This window comes from Bison bison, unplaced genomic scaffold (assembly GCF_000754665.1).
Source record: "Bison bison bison isolate TAMUID 2011002044 unplaced genomic scaffold, Bison_UMD1.0 scf7180017864487, whole genome shotgun sequence".
Classification (NCBI taxonomy): Eukaryota; Metazoa; Chordata; class Mammalia; order Artiodactyla; family Bovidae; genus Bison; species Bison bison.
Window position 1 is genome coordinate 9,218,487 of NW_011495047.1, and position 17,234 is coordinate 9,235,720.

Below are 17,234 nucleotides of genomic sequence, written 5' to 3' on the forward strand. Positions count from 1 at the left end.
GAAGATCCCCTGGAGAGGAAGTAGAAAGCCACTCCAGTATTCTTGCCTGGAGAATCCCTTGGACAGAGGAGCCTGGCAGGCCGTAGTCCATAGGGTCACAAAGAGTTGGACATGACTAAAATGACTTAGCACACACACACGTATTGCCTCTAGTTTATTTGTAAATGACACATTAAAAATATGTGCCATAACTATTTTATAGGGTAGGAAGCTGAAGATGAAATAAAAGTACTTTTAATAAGGAAATAGTTCTGTGTAAAAGAAAACATAGTCAAGAGCCCAAAACCAATGTTGGCAATTACCATGAGAAGCCTTTCTCTGAGCCATTTAGGATCATAGGCTCAGAAGGTTAGAAGGCTCTCCAAGGCTTTGGTCTAAGAGGACTTTATCTAAAACAGTAGTTCCCAGATTTTTTTTTTTAATTTCATGGATCTATAAAATACACACTTGCATGCACACATGTATGCCAACCCAAACTGTCTCTCTATTATCACTGTAAAGAAGGGGACCTAACACCAAGAACATTGGACAGATGTAGTTTCTTAACAAAGAACAGTATTTCCCAAGAACAAAACAGATAGGCATCTTACCTTGGCCAGTGGAATTATTGGTCTGGAGAGTAGTTGGGGAGTGTCTTCATCTAGACTGGTAGGTTTAGATCCATTTGTGGGGGTAAAAATTACCTTGGGGTAGAGTGGACTCCCAGGTGATTGAATCAGTCATATCAGTTGAAAGCACACTCAGGAAATAGCAATTGACGTGTAGTTTACCTTGCTTCTTAGTGAAGCTTTTACTGTGTTTGCTCTGGCGGCCTCATAAGGGGCCCTTATCTAGTCAGGCTCTCTCTATTTCTCATCTTCCATGTGAGACTGGAAACTCTTGAGTTCACAGGTCTCATTTGTGCTGAACAAATGTTTTAATGGTTTTTCTTCAAAAAGAAAGAAACATATAAAAGTATCATCTTAACTAGTTTTGGTTAAAATGTGGTAAAGTAAAAAAAAAAAAAAAAAGGCAAAAAAAACTACAAAAAACTACTGAGACTTCACTGGTGGTCCAGTGGCTAAGACTCCTCGCTCTCAGTGCCGAGGGCCTGGATTCGATCCCTTGTCAGGGAACTAGATCCCACAGGCTGTAACTAAAGGATCCTGTGTGCCACAACTCAGAGCCAGGGCAGCTAAATAAAGAAATATTTTTAAAAACTACTATTTTAGTCATTTCAGTAGTGTTAAGGATATTTACCTCGTTGTGAAACAGAACTTTTTCATCCTGCAAATCTAAAACCCCATCCATACATAGCTTTTCCTCCTCTCCTCAGTCCCTGGTAACCACCATTATACTTTCTGTTTTGAGGAATTTGACTCTTCGAATATTTTCCATACCTCATGTAAGTGAAATCATATTGATTTGTCATTTGGTGACTGGCATATTTCATTTAGCATAATGTTCTTAAGGTTCATCCATGTTGTAGTATGTGTCAGAATTCCTTTTTAAGGCTGAATCTGTGCCATTATACATGTATCAGTTTGTTTATTCATCCATTGATGGGCATTTCTCTGATGATTACTGATGTTGAGCGTCTTTTCAGTGCATGTTGGCCATTTGCATATCATCTTTGGAGAAATGCCTATTCAAGTCCTTTGGGTTATTTGATTTATATTTAATTGTTTATTTGGGTTGCTTGATTTTCTTTTTTTGGTGTTGTAGAAATTCTTTATACATTTTGGTTATTAATTATTTGAAAATATTTTTCCTATTCTGTAGGCTGCCTTTCACTCTGTTGATTGTATCCTTTGATACACAAAGATTTTAAAGTTTGATATAGTCTTCTCTATTTTTACTTTTGTTGCCTGTGTTTTTGGTATAATATCCAAGAAATCGTTGCCAAGTCCAGTGTCATGAAGATTTTCCCCTATGTTTTCTTCTAGGACTTGTATATTTTTAGGTTTTATGGTTAGGTCTTTAATCCATTTTGGGTTAATTTTTGTATATGGTGTAAGGGTCCAATCATTCCTTTACATGTGGATATTAATTTTCTAAAAACATTTGTTAAAGAGACAATTCTTTCTTCACTGAGTGGTCTTGGCACCCTTGCTGAAGTTCATTTCACCATATACACAAGAATTTATTCGGGGTTTTTCTGTTCTGTTCCACCGGTGGATTTGTGCCCGTACCATACTGTTTTGATTACTGTAGCTTTGTGGTAGGTTTGGAAATGAGAACATGAGTATGTTCTTCCAATGGTGTTCTTTTTCAAAATGGTTTTGACTCTTTGGAGTCCCTCGAGATCCTATATGAATTTTAGGATATATTTTCCTATTTCTGCAAAAAAAAAAAAAAAAAAAAGCCACTGGAATTTTAATAGGGATTTCATTGAATCAGTAGATTATTTTGGGTAATATTGACATCTTAACATATTAAGTTTTCCAGTCTGTGAACATGAGATGTCTTTTCATGTATTTGTGATTTCTTTCAACAGTGTTTTGTAGTTTTCAGTATAAGTCTTTTACTTCCTTGGTGACATTTACTCCCAAGTATGTATTCTTCTTTATTTTATTCTTTATAAATGAATTTGTTTTCTTAGTTTCCTTTTCATATTTCATTGTTAGTGTATAGAACACACTGAGTTTTATATATTGATCTTGTATACTACAACTTTGCTGAATTTATTAGTTTTAACTGTGTGTGTATGTGTGTGTTATCTCTAGAGTTTTCTACATATAATATCATGTCATCTATGAACAGAGGTAATTTTTTCAATTTTCATCACTGAGTATGATATTAGCCCTGCCTGGGCTTTTCATAAATGGGTTTGGGGGGCCCTAGAACTCTGCAGTCATCCAGACCTCAGGATTTTGGTGTTTTTAACAGATGGATTATTGTATCCAATACATTTTTCTTCTTTTGAACTTCAGCCTTAGAAGATAAAGCCTTATCTGCAGTTTTAGAGACATTCTGCATCATCTTCACATATGAACACAAAGTGAGGATTCCTTTATTTCTTAAAACTATTTAAAGACATCAACACCTTAATGTGTCCTGCCACACTTCCCACTAAATTCTGAGATATTTTCTTTACTGGCAGACTCAGGCTGGCCTCTTAGAATAAATAATGCATTAAGTGGTCCCTCAGAAGACTGTTAATTGGTCTCTTGGAATATGTAATGTCTGTTATTTAGCTTCTGCCAATATTAGATAAGATTTTTTTTTTACTGACAGTTCCTTCAAAGTGGTTTAGTTCTTATTAATCCTGATAAGTTCTTATGTGAGTGATAGGTAGAGTGATAACATACATGTTTTGATAAATTGGCTGTAGTGGAACTGGGTTGTTTGATGGGGACTTTACCTTTGACTGTAGGCTGTCAGTGACCAGTAACTTAAAAATAACAAACTGAAGTTTTCTGAGATGTCAGACTCAGAAAGCACATATTCAGAAATGAAAGGTTTAACTTGAGAAAAATTACCATTCTAGTTCTTCATATGTATTAAAAGCTACAGATAATGAGTAGCTTTTAATACATATGAATAACTAATTCTGGCCTGCCGGAATCTTGTTTTGTTAAACCCCACTGAAGTTATAACTTGATGGGTATGGACAACATTCAGCACAGTTACCGCAGGCAACATGGGAAGGATACAGGGGGAAAAAATGATGATGTCAGTAAAGCTTATTTTTTGTTCTCATATTGTTTTTTAGGGACCTCCCTCCTTGCTGTCAAATACTCCTTAAGGCTCGAGTCTTTCTTCTCCAGGGTCTCAGGCAGTGATTCATACTTTCCTTTCACTCTTTAGTTTCTTCCTCCTTGCATTTCAGTTGTGCAGTATCCTGCCCCTTAGCACCAGTTTTCCACTTCCTGCTGTTGTAAATTAACCTACAATTAATTAATAGCAGTTGATTGGCTTTATGTGTTTCCCTTATAAGATTCTCTATTTGCCATTAATGGGCGTGTCAGTGCCTTCATCTAAATGGTGGGATCCACTGGCAGGCCAGGATATATTTAAAATAGGAGAAGAAGTGGCTGGGACTTGTGAGATTTAAACTACATGAAGTTGGTTGCCTGGGTGTGCACTGGCCTTCTATTCTCTCGTGCCAGCTCACTATAGTTGAGTTCCCAGAAGTACTTCTGCTTTATTCTTAATGAGAGATGAGGGTTCATGCACAGTTCACGTCTTTGAAATGCCTTCTATGCCTTATTTGAAAGAAGGCCCCCTTTATATTTTTGCCACGCAGCACATTCTGTTGGACCTGTAAGTATTCAATGGGCATACCCCCATTGGAGAGTGTGAGCTGAGACCAAGTCTGCTTCTTTAATTCAGTGGCATTTTATGGTGTTCTGGGTTTGTTTTTAACATCTTATTTGGACTTTCACTATCCTTGCTCTGTGTTACTGTTAAACACAATTTTTCAAAAACCTAAGAAAAAGAGATAATGAATAATAAAACTCTCATTTGTTTTGGAAAGGTAGTGATTTTTCTTATTTTTAATATGAAAGTATCCTCAGTTTTCTTATTTAATAATATTTTGGTATGACGGGCTTCTTGGATGAAACTATTGATAAAGTCAAGGCCAGGTAGTCAGTTACTGTAAGCTGCTAAATTAGCCAGCCCAACTCTAAGCCCTGTGGAAGCAAAAATAACTTTTGGGGAATGAGTGACAAGGTAGCCAAGTCAGCCAGTACTTTGTTTAGAGTCAGCCAGTTTCAGAATGCAGTTACACGGCCATCTCATTTGCATCTCCCTCAGAACAACTCTTTGGAGTAGGTTTTATTGCTCCTCAGTTTTACAGACTTAAGAAACTGAGGCTTATAATGTACCTGATATACTTGGAGTGGTGCAGAGGGAGGAGGCCTCCATCACCCAGCCGATGGCCTTCCCCATCCCGACCACACCCGCACTGTCACACTCACGCTCCTTCAGGGAAGTGGCCTGGGTGTTGAGAGAATTACTTTGCTGCCCAGTAAACTGGAATAATGTTAGGAGCTGTCCATGAAGGAAATGAAGCTCTCTTGAGAGTTGGAAGAGTCTGCTCACAGAATTCCCTTCTATTGACAATTTTCGGTAGTGGCCTCTGGGGAAGCAGAGTAGAAATTACCTTGGTACCTTGGCTGATATGAAATTTCAGGTGATTGACATGACCGACTGAGGCTTCTGCAATAAGCCAAAGAGGTCTGCACTTTGCAGGTCATAAGCTTGTAGAAAAGTGTGTGAGGGGGTTCCTTTTGCAACGTTGAGTGCTACTAGAATATAACTCCTTAGGTTCTCCATATGCCATAAATACCATCAGACTGCCTGTCCCCGAATCCTATTTTCTAATAAAGATATAGTAAATCATGTATGCTCTGTGCTTATCTTCTGCCATCTTGCTGATGCCTGACTTTTTAAGATTATTGAAACAGTTTCCTTAGTGTTGTATCCTTTTGGACAATAGGTAACACATGATTTTTTTTTCCCCCAAAAGGTACAAATGTTAGTGGCTCTTTTTTTTCCTACCTTTACTCCCCTCCACCCCAGTTTGCCACTACAGGGCATGTGATAAGAGGGAGGGAGATTGTGCTTGCGTAGTGTTTTCCAGTCTTGATGGCATATTATAGGCACTCGTCTACCCCTTTTCTCCTTTACATACTGTATTTTAAAGTGTTGTATACATAGGCCTGCCTCTTTAAACAAAACGAAAAACGACTGGTAGTTTCAGTTATATGGCCAGTTTATACTTTGTATAACTTGTTCTCATTTAAAGCGCCTGAGTGTTTTCTTTGTAGCTTCTAGTCTTCTCCTTTTGTGTGTATGTAACAAACACCACTTTGTATTTGGCCCTTTTCTTTGGACATTTGTTTTCTTTGCTCTTGAAATAAAGTGCTCAAAAGCTGTCTCTCCATTGATGCAAAATATGAAGGGCCTCAATCCTGACGGATGTGCCCTGGCATATCATCGGGAAAGCACTGGATTAAATATACTACCATCCTTTTTTAAGAAACAAGACATCAGCATGATGGGGTTTCCTTTCCTTAGAGCAGCCACTGAAATCACCATCTCATCCGGATGATCCATGTCTAAATTCTAGTCAGATTTATTTTCTATTCACAGAAATTGTTCCTTTTTCTTCCTCTGCAGGCAGTTCCTAATGTATATATGTGTCTCCCATACAAATGGCCACGTGTGGAAAGCCCTCCTCAGCCATGTGGGGAAAGTGGGAGGAGGGAGATTCCCAATTTCGCTGCCTGGGCTGCAGCTGGGAAAGCAGTTCTTGGCATTTCAAGTTGAAACTTTGAATAAATTTTCTCAGAATAATGCATTTGAGAGTTAACTTCTATAGTGGCATCACTGGTGTTCTGGTATGAAACCAAGGATTCATGATGGGCTCAACAATATGCCAGAGCACATCTGTCAGGACAGAGGTCCATCCTATTTTGCATGAATGAAAACACAACTTTTGAGCATTTTATTTCAAGAGCAAAGAAGACAAATGTCCAAAGAGGAGGGGCCAAATACAAAGCAGTATGTTTGTGAATATTGTATTGATTCTGTGTGGCTGAATTTTGCTTCCGCAAACATCGCATGGACTGGGAGTAACCTTCATCTGACGGGAGTCAGAGGAACACAAGTATTTGTTGTGCTACTGTTTTTTCCTGTGACTACAGTGAAACTTGGAAAGGCATAGGATGAGCTCCTTGCCATTTGGATAAATCAGAGTTAGTGAGGAAGAAGCAGAATTGCAAAAAAAAAAAAACAAAACATTTTTCTTTCCCAATAAAGAAGTTTCATAAAGAAAGAAAACATTAGACTAAGCAAGAACACTTCAACAGATCCACTAAAGTGGCCTTGTGCCCGCTAAAGACAAATATCCTCTGGAAATTTTTGTGAGCAGAATTCTGATGAAGTTTCTTGGGGAAGCTACAGAGTTTGCCACCTGAGTCTAAAGGCTGTTTTCTTGAGGCCCAGACCAGAGGACTATGCAAGCCATGTCTGTGACTAACACTGCCTCAAAAAACTGCTCCGCCTTGATTGGGGGTGTCGTAGGGGGTGGGAGGGTGCGTTGCAGGGTAAACTAGATACGATGGTAAATGGCAGAGAGGAAAGGTGTCTTGTAACTTGTCTAATTTGTGAATGCTTCATAGCTCAAGGTCTTCTTTGCTATCAGAGAGTATATTGTTTGCTTTTTTGTCTTTAAATTTTTTTTTTTCATGGAACTTTTCAGGCATACGCAAAAATAAAGGGACTAGTTATAATGAACTCCATGTCCCCATCAATCAGCTTCAAAAATTATGAACATTTTGACAATTGTGTTTCATTTATCTTCCTGCCACATTTTCCCCCTAGAGTATTTTAAAGCAAATTCTATACATCATCATATTTCACCTGTAAATACTTCAGAGATGTCTCTAACATATAAAAACTGAAAAAATACAGCCATAATGCCATTGTCACATCAAACTAATAATTAGTATTATCTAATACTTAGTCTGTATTTAAATTTCTCCAATTTTGGACTTAGGGTTTAGGGGAGGGCAGCTGGGGGAAAGGACTGCAAAGGGGCATGAAACTTCTGGGGGTGATGGACATGTTCATTATTTTGGTTGTGGTGATTTCACAAGTAAATATGATATGTCAAAATTTATCAAGTTGTACCTTTTAAATATGTGCAGTTCATTGTATGTCAGTTCTACATCAACGAAATGGTTTAAAAAAAAAAATACAGAGTGGTATAGCGAGAGACAAACAGTATTTTAAACATTTCCCCCAGTTTTCTCAAAAATACATTTTTATATTTGGCTTGTTCAGATTAGGCTCTAAAGAAGAACCACACATTGCATTTGGTTGATACGTTTCTAGGTTTCTTAGAACCTATAGCAGGTCTACCCACCTGCTTTTTTCCTCTTGTTGTTAAGACTCCAGACCATTGATCCTGTAACATCTGCCACACTCTGACTTGGTGCTTTGGCTAACTGCAGCCTTGCAGCGTGTTCCTGTCACACATTGCTTATGATCTGGCGCCAGATCCAAAGGCTTTGGTGGACTCAGGTTTAGTTATTTTAGGAAGAGTATGACAGTAGGTGATATTCCTGTGAACCTCTTATTGCATTCCATCAGGAAAGCATATAATGTCTGGTTGTCCTATTTTCGATGTAAAATTGGTCAGTGGAGTCAGGTGCTGTCAGCCGTATGCATCCATTGTAAAGTTTCCTGTCAGCTTTCACCTAGACGCTGACAGAGCTGCTGGCTAGATCTATTATTTCATTAGAGGTATGTGCATGTATGTGTCTGTGTGTGGGTGTCTATGCAATTTTTAACAAATGTATTGAGATGTAATCTATGTACAATAAACTGCATGTATTTAAAGGGTACAGTTCAGGAAGTCTGACATATGTATGCATTTTTGATGACTGCCCAGCTGCTCTAGACACAGTGCTTTGGAGTCACACTGCAGGGACAAACCATAGTTCCTGGTGGTCAGATATTTAAAGGGCAAACTCATTCTTTCAGCAGCAGCAATAGACTTCTTCCCTGTGGCTGTGGAGTAGAAGGGCTTCCCCAGTGGCTCAGCAGTAAAGAATCCACCTGCAATGCAAGAAACTCGGGTTCGACCTCTGGGTTGGAAAGATACCCTGGATAAGGGCATGGCAACCCACTCTAGTATTCTTGTCTAGAGAATCCCATAGACAGAGGAACCTGGTAGGCTACAGTCCCTAAGGTTGTAAAGAGTTGGACACAACTGAGACTCACAGCACATGGAGCAGAAGAGGAAGCCTTTAGTTTGGACCTTGCTTGAACACTGGCTTGTCAGGGAGATCAAACTGAAAGCATCATCAGGTTTGATCTGTAAGCAGCATGAACGACTAAGCCCGGAAGCAGACGTGTTCAGCCCTTACAGCCAGTTTAGTTCTCCTCCTCTCTTGTGTGCCGCTTCGTATAGAGTCACAGATGACATTTGTGTGTGTGTGGGTGGGTGGGTGTGTGTGCTCGCACTGTATTCAGAATTTCTCTGAATTTGGTATGAACAGTTTTCCTTGTGCCCAGTCTACTATCCTCCTGGATTCAGTTCTAGGCACAGATCTCTTTGGAAAGAGTATATGGTTAATGAATAAAAAAAAAAAAACCAGATCCCTTCAAGGGCAGCTACTTAGCTTTGTTCCACAGATGGCATATCCTTAACCCCCTGTCTGTCATCTTATATGTCCTGATCATCAGGAGACTTGGATGAAACAGTGTGTATAGCTCAATGTATGATTATCCCTGCTACCAAATGGTCAGAAGCTTCATCCTGCAAATAACATTAACAGTAGTGTACCATAATGCAGGTATCAGAATGTGAAGATGCAACCCGAGACCAAGCCTCTGCAAGGAAATGGACAGATGTTATATGCAAGAGTATTTGTGGGGCTCTGTGAATGTACTAAAAATTATTGAGTTGTGTGCTTTAAATGAGTGAATTTTACAGTATGTCAACTATATCTCAATAAAATGGCTTTTTCTAAAGTGTGAGGTTAAAATACATTAATAGAAATGATACTTGATGTTCTGGGATGAAATCACCAGATGAAATCACCAAGAAGACAGCTGAGGATAGAACCTTAAGGAGGAGAGTTCACATTTCAAGGAACACACATGAAAACAAAAAAGGTGTATTAGAGACGCAGGAGGAAACCCAGAAGAGAGCAGTCACGGAAAATGCAGAAGTGAGTGTGTGTTCAGTTGTCGGGCAAAATAGATGTGGATGGGGACTGAGAAAAAGCCGATGGACTCAGCTCTGAGGAAACTGCAAAGGCCTTTGAGAAAACGGTTTCTATGAAATAAAGGTGTGAAGGAGTGAGTTGTGAGAAACATGAAGCTGCACATTCCTCTTGCCAGAAGTAAAGCAGGCAGAAGGACAAAGAACCTAAAAATAACGTCAGGGAGAGTCCAGAAGCAGGGCAGACTTGGGCCTGTGTGTCTTTTAGACAGGAGAGACTTGGGCACGTTTGAACCTGGAGAGGAAGAAGGCAAACAGAAGAGCAGAGACGGGAGGTACAGAGGGCTTCGCCCAGTGCTGGCTCTTCATACAGTTAGATCAGTTGGTACTTGGCACAGAGCGGAGCATCTGTACAGTGCCGGAGGTTCTGTCCTCTGTCATCTCCTGGCGCTGTGGCAAGTCAGGCTTGTATGCTGGCCGGCTCTCTAGATGAACTCTCCTCCTTTATCTTTGAAGAGAGCAGATCCTAATGCAAGTGAGACATTATCACGTGGACATAACTTTGAATCTGCTATAACCCATGATTAGACAGACTCATTCTTGAACATCAGCACTTGGTTACTGATGGTGATGGCCCACCTTGCAAGCCTCCGACATACCTAGCACATCAGCATACCATCACCTGTGGCCAAGAGCCACTGCTCAAGTGGCCAGTCTGCTCTCAGGTCTAAGAGCTCAAGAACACATTGACTTAGAGCTTCCAAACCCGTCTCAGAGAATTCAGCCTCTGGAGGAGTCTCTGAGGGATGCTCTGACCTACAGGTTATCTCTCACCCATCTACCACAGGCACCCACATTCAGGAAGAATGGTAATGGAGGGGACAAGGGAAACTGCAGCAGCTGTGAGGGCTCTCCACCCCTTTAGCCATCATCCCCCAGCGCCCAGCCAGTCTCCACACTGCACTTCCTTGTTGTTTAGTCACTAACTCGTATCCAACTCTCTGCAACCCCATGGACTGCAGCAGGCCAGGCTCCTCTGTCCTCCAGTATCTTCTGGACTTTGCTCAATCCATGTCCACTGATTAGTGATGCTGTCTAACCATCTCATCCTCCGTTGCCCCTTTCTCCTTTTGCCTTTGTCTTTTCCAGTGAGTCAGCTCTTCACATCAAGTGGCCAAAGTATTGGAGCTTCAGCTTCAGCAATAGTCCTTCCAATGAGTATTTGGGGTTGATTTCCTTTAGGGTTGACCGGTTTGATCTCCTTGCAGTCCAAGGGACTATCAAGAATCTTCTCCAGCACCACAATTCAAAAGCATCAGTTCTTAGCACTCAGCCTTCTTTATGGTCCAACTCTCACATCCGAATATGACTACTGGATAAACCATAGCTTTGACTGTAGGGACCTTTGTTGGCAAAGTGATGTCTCTGCTTTTTAATACACTATCTAGGTTTGTTAGGACTTCCCTGGTGGCTCAGACAGTAAAGCATCTGCCTACAATGCAGGAGACCTGGGTTCAATCCCTGGGTTGGGAAGATCTCCTGGAGGAGGAAATGGCAACCCACTCCAGTATTCTTGCCTGGGAAATCCCATGGACAGAGGAGCCTGGTGGGCTACAGTCCATGGGGTTGCAAAGAGTCAGACATGACTGAGCAAATTCACTTCACTAGGTTTGTTATAGTTTTCCTTCCAAGGAGTAAACATCTTTTAATTTCCTGCTACAGTCACCATCCACAATTTGGATGTGATTTTGGAGGTCAAGAAAAAAAAAATCTGTCACTGCTTCCACTTTTTTCCCGTCATTTGCTTCCCGTCATTCCACTTCATTTGCTATGAAGTGATGGGACTGGATACCATGATCTTTGATTTTTTAATGTTGAGTCTCAAGCCAACACTGCACTTAGCCAGAGGCTAACCTCACCCTTCTCAGTCTTTGTCCCTAGTTTTTGTTATTTTGTATCTATTTCTTTGTTTTATTTTTATTTTAGCCATAATTCACAAATTCAAAATGCTAGTTTCATTGTACTTACAATACAACCTTTTAAAGCCCCATATAATACTCTAAAATGTAGTATTCTTCCCTTTTGGGTTATTAACTGTATCTTAGTTATTTTATTTTTATTTTTTGGCTGTGCCACACAGTATATGGGATCTTACTTCCCTGACCAGGAATCAAACCCGTGCCCCCTACACTGGAAGCACAGAGTCTTAACTGGACCATCAGGAAAGTCCTATTAACTGTATCTTAATGTGATGTCTACTTTGTTTTAAAATAATTCTTTTTCTTAATTGTATATTGATATTAAATTACATTTTCCAATCTCTCTCAGAAATAAACCGTTAGCTGAAAATAAAATTCATGTTTAACGCTAGTTATTTGTAAACACATGTTCACTGTGTTTTCAGGCATCCTTTGCAGGTTTTGTGGGACATGTCATGTAGGATACGTGTAGTAAGTTGAAGGGTTAAAATACCCTGCACTGTCGCATATGGCAGTGAGCAGAATCGCAGATGTTGATGATACCACGTAATTAGTATTCTTTTATGTAAATGAAGGCTGTCAGCATGTTACCATAGTGTCTACTCGCTCTGAAGCTGGAATTTATGCCACTTGGTCTCACCAAGACCAAGCAGGATTTTTCCACTATCCATAGTTAAGAACTGAGAAGAAATCAAAACGATGAGAGAGAAGAAATGGAAATCTCCCTAAAGTGGATTCTTTTAAATTTTTCCTATTTTATTTTTGTTGATTTTCTCCCCAGAAATTTTATTTCTGGTGATGAGATGCTGTTATCCATTTCAGATTGGCTAAGAAATCTGCTAATTGAGAACAGGAATGTTCCAATTAAAAAGCAAATCATATTTTCAAGCTATAAATTTTTGAAAGATTTTGTAACATTCAGTCATCTTTCTCAAACAGGGACCTTTTAAATAATCTAGAAGTTTCTCCTCAGAACAAAACGCTCATACTAAATAGATTTCATTAGCTTCTTTTACTATTTGGTGACATTAACTATAGTAGAATCCTTTAAATATTAATTATGGTTTTTAGCTCGAGCTGATTCAGATTTTTAAATATAAAGCTATAGTACTTGAAGAAGCAAAAGCCAGTATTTTGTCAGGTTTGCTTTCCCTATATGCAGATCAATCCAAGGTGTCCTGGACATTTATTTACAGTTACTGATCTACTTAATGATGGAGAACTATTAAGGCACATCTTGTTAATTCCCTAAAGTTACACTGGGAAGCTGGGTGCCTGCACACCAGATGATATATTTTTTCATTGGAACTATCAGGACTTTTATGACCTTCAGTGATTATGAAGGAAAAGGGGTACATGTCAGAAAAATGTAAAAGAAATGTCCTCTTTGTGCCTATGAGCATGAGATGAGGCCTTGTTCCTAAAGTGGCTGGAGGTTGTATGAGGGGTGAGTGAAGCACATGGTCTTCCTTTTGGTGTGTTTTTGGTTTTTGTTTTTTTGTACGCTGCAAACATTTTAATGATTATTGTTGAGCATACATTTTGGAAATTTTTTTTACTTCAAACTGCAACAAATTAAGTAAATGTTTATAATATACAAAGAAAATACAATCAAAATTTCTTGAACTGAGTATACCCATGATTGTGTTCTCTTTATTCTCTATTGTGTATTGGCTTTTGTGTCACTTTTGAGTGATTTCCATTTCATGCCTCAGATATGTCTTTCCTCTAGAGAAGCTAGTCTGCCTAGGTTAAATCAGTGTGGTAAGGTACAGAGTAGCCTCGTGTCTTCCTGAATGGATTTACTCTGCCATATGGCAGGTTAGTGAATCGCCACGACAGATTTGTAACGGGAAAAAGGCTGTGCAGGAAAGGATACGCGTGCTCAGCAGATTTATGGATCAGAAAATGAAATCGGAAGAAAGAATTTCCAGAGTGCCCTTTCCATTTGGCAGCATTCCATGCAGAGGGTGTGGAATGGTTTTTTAGTGTTTTTCTATTTTGTTTTTTTTGTTGTTGTTGTTGTTCCAACATGTTTTGCTTTGTTTTTTGTTTTTCTAGACAGAAGCTGATTTTATAAGGTACCAGTGTTCTGGGTGTTGTGTTGCTATATTCTTGTTCACAGATATACTCTCTTTTTATAGAATTTGAAGCTGTGCTGTGTTTCATGTGATAAGATCTCAGTAGCAATTAAATTTCTAAAGACACATCAAGGTTCCTCTTGGCTAAAGTGGGGATTTGTCAGGTTTTGAGTTATAAGAAGAGGCTATTCAGACATGATTCAGTGAGTACTGAATCTTCTGGAGGGAGAAAACAGAAAAGCCAAGTGAGCTAAAGATAGTATGTCCTGGTGTATTTAAATCTTTGCTAATACTGCAGCCACCAGTTACATGTGGCTATTTAAATTAAAATTAATTAGAATAAAAGTAAGCCCCTCCGTCTCCCTGGCCACGTTTCAGGTGCTCAGGAGACACACGGGACAGTAGTGCAGTATTGGGCGATGCAGATAAAGAATGTTTCCATCATCGCAGAAAGTTCTATTGGACAGCGTTGGTCTAAGTGAAAGATCTTGGGAAATAAAATTCTTTCTTTGATTTCTAGGAGATGTTCTTCATCCCTATATAACTTCCTGGATTACATTCTAAGGTTTTAATGTAAAAATGAATCACCTGTAGAGCTTGTGGAAAATGGAGATTTTAGACCCCTCCCCCAAACCATCAAGTTTGGGGTCATCACCAGAAATCTGTACATATGACAAGTATCCTAAGGAGTTTTGTTGCTACGTAGGTGGTTTAGCGACTACGTTTTGAAAAATATCAAGTTAATGACAAACTTGGGAATTACCAATCTTTTGACTTTCCCTTTTCATTCTTTTATTACTGACTTTTATTTGTGTCCCCAGTAATTGGTTGTAAGCATCATGTGTATGCAACTTAAACTCTTGATTGGTAATAAAGAGCAAAAAGAAAATTCATTTGTTGACCATCTTATCTTCCTAACATGTCTTTTAATTTGACTATGCCCTACAAAAAGTAAACAGAAATGGTTATTTCAGTACTGTTCTGGGCTATGTGGAGAAGTAATTCTGACAGAATACCTTTGACCACTAAAGAGGTGAGCACACCCACAAGTCTTGAAATTATAAAGGTTAAAGAAAAAAAGAAATATAACACTTGATCTCCTCTCTGAAGGAGGTTATATCTAGTTGTATGGAGAAATACATCCACAGACATGACTTAAAGGGCACTTAGCAACAAGTCAATAGTTAGAAAAATAACATAGTAGAAACTAAATCCTGACAGTACTCAAAGGATGATCTGATTTGATGGAAGATAATCTAGGTTGGTTTCCTTTGTATGACGATTTAAGGATTTCTTATATAGGAATGGGCTGGAATGGGCAATTTTAAAATGAGAAGGGTCTCTGGTTGGTCCTGTGGTATATTTGTGAGTTTTAGCAATAGGGCCAAGCCAGAAAGGAAAACCAACTGAAGGAACTACTTAGAGTGCTTTGGATTTAGAACTTCTCTTGGGTGACCCCATCGTGACAGAACTGTATTTGCTCCCAGAAATGAGAGTGGACAAGAAATGAGGTGAAGGAAGTCCACTTTATAAGAGGAACTCCCTTTAGGGAATTTTAAATGCTGATATTGTTGGAAGGTCAGCTTTCCAAAGAATAAAATGTTTTATTTTAAAATAGCCTCTTTCCCTTGAAGAAATTGCTTATTAGGCTTCTCTGATGAACAATATTGAAGCAATGTTAGAAAGACCAAAAAAAAAAAAAATGCTTAGTGAGTTACCACTGTTTTAAAAATAAAAAGCATTTGTGCATACATTATCTGGAAGGTTTGCTTTTTTTTCTGGTCTCATAGTTTGATTAAATACTGTAATAACCAGTAGCCACTATATCACCAAGTCAGATTCGTCTAGTTCTTTAGTTACTTATTCTTTCAGTAAGGAAGGTAAATGTTTTCCATCCTTTTTACAAGATGTAAATGTTCTTTACAGACAGACACTTTGGCTTAGTCCCTCAGAGTTACTGTAACAAAAATGCCGTAGACTGGGTGGCTTATACATAACAGTTCTGGAGGCTGAGAAGTCCAAGATCATGGCACCAGATTCCATATCTGGCAAAGACTAATTGGTTCACAGACATGTGGCTGGCTTTTCATTTGTGTTCTCACATGGAGGAAGGGGTGAGGGAGCTCTTTTTAGAAGCACTAATCCCATTCTTGAAGGCTTATGCCATGAGGGTCAACCCATTCATGACTTAAGCATCTTCCAAAGACCTCACCTCCTAATACCATCACCTGGGGGAGGGGGTTTACGATTTTAGCATATGAAATGAGGCACAAACTTGTAGACCACAGAAGACAAAATGTTAGATTGAGGCTCAGTCTACCTACTTAACCAGGATCTTTGGACACAAGAAAATAATATTACTTTGTACTGCAAAGGACTTTCTCTTACCATTTCTCTCGCTCTCTTTTTTTAACCATATTTTGTTCTCTCTACTTTGAAATACAGTGAAATTGACCTAAGATTGCCTTTGTATTTGAGTGTCTTCATCTCTCCTGGTTTGTGATGAGGTCCTGGTGTCACTGGTTTGTGAGCTCTGTCTCTCCTCGCCTTTCCTCTGCCCTATCCCTTTTTGCATACAGCCAGGATCTTGTCACCATGAGTCAGAGAGGCTTTCACTTCCAGGACATCATCAATTCAGAGATGGATCAGAATATGGGCTTCTTTCCCCTAGTGGCCAGTTGGGTGCAACGTGAAATGAGGGTAATGACATTTCTAAATCAGCCTTACGTAAAAATTAGCTGATACTCAAGAACTAAAACAGTCTTAGAAAATGTAAAGTTACACATTAAGGTCTGTCGTTTAGTATTTTGTGATTCTTCCTTTTTTTAAGGAATTTAATTGTCTTTCTGTAATTCCCGGTCTATGCCAAAACTGCTTTTTCCTTTTATAAAAATTACTTCCAAAGGAACCAATTTTGAATTGAAAACTAATGAATACTTAGTGGGAAATGCCGGTTGCAAGCCTTTTTCTAGAAAAATATTTTGCTGAAAGTTTTTTTTTTTCTCTCTCTTTGGGGGCCCTTATCGTGCCAGGTTGAAAGAGTGGAGCCTTCCCTAAGACATGGATAGATGCAAACATGTAGGGCGGTTGCGGCTCGCCCAGGACCACTCCATCCTGAACCCGCAGAAGTGGTACTGCCGGGAGTGCGCCACCACCGAGTCGGTGTGGGCTTGTCTCAAGTGCTCGCACGTGGCCTGCGGCCGCTACATCGAAGATCATGCCCTCAAACACTTCGAAGAGACCAGACACCCGCTAGCCATGGAGGTCCGGGATCTCTACGTGTTCTGCTACCTGTGCAAGGACTACGTGCTTAACGACAACCCGGAGGGGGACCTGAAGCTGCTGAGAAGCTCCCTCCTGGCGGTCAGGGGCCAGACGCAGGACCCGCCGCTGAGGCGCGGGCGGACGCTGCGGTCCATGGCGGCGGGCGAGGACGCAGTCCCGCCGCAGCGCGCTCCTCAGGGACAGCCGCCGATGCTCACGGCTCTGTGGGACCCGCGCCAGCGCCCG

The 17,234-nt window shown here is 39.8% G+C and overlaps 1 protein-coding gene across 1 annotated transcript in view; it reads left to right on the forward strand.

Annotated features, from left to right (window-relative positions):
• Positions 1-17,234, forward strand: part of USP49 (ubiquitin specific peptidase 49) — a 67,237-nt gene that overhangs the window by 36,668 nt on the left and 13,335 nt on the right. Inside the window, exon 4 of the mRNA XM_010863248.1 lies at positions 16,757-17,212. Within this exon, the coding sequence (XP_010861550.1) occupies positions 16,785-17,212 (428 nt within the window). The 5' untranslated portion in view covers positions 16,757-16,784. The remainder of the gene's footprint in view (positions 1-16,756; positions 17,213-17,234) is intronic.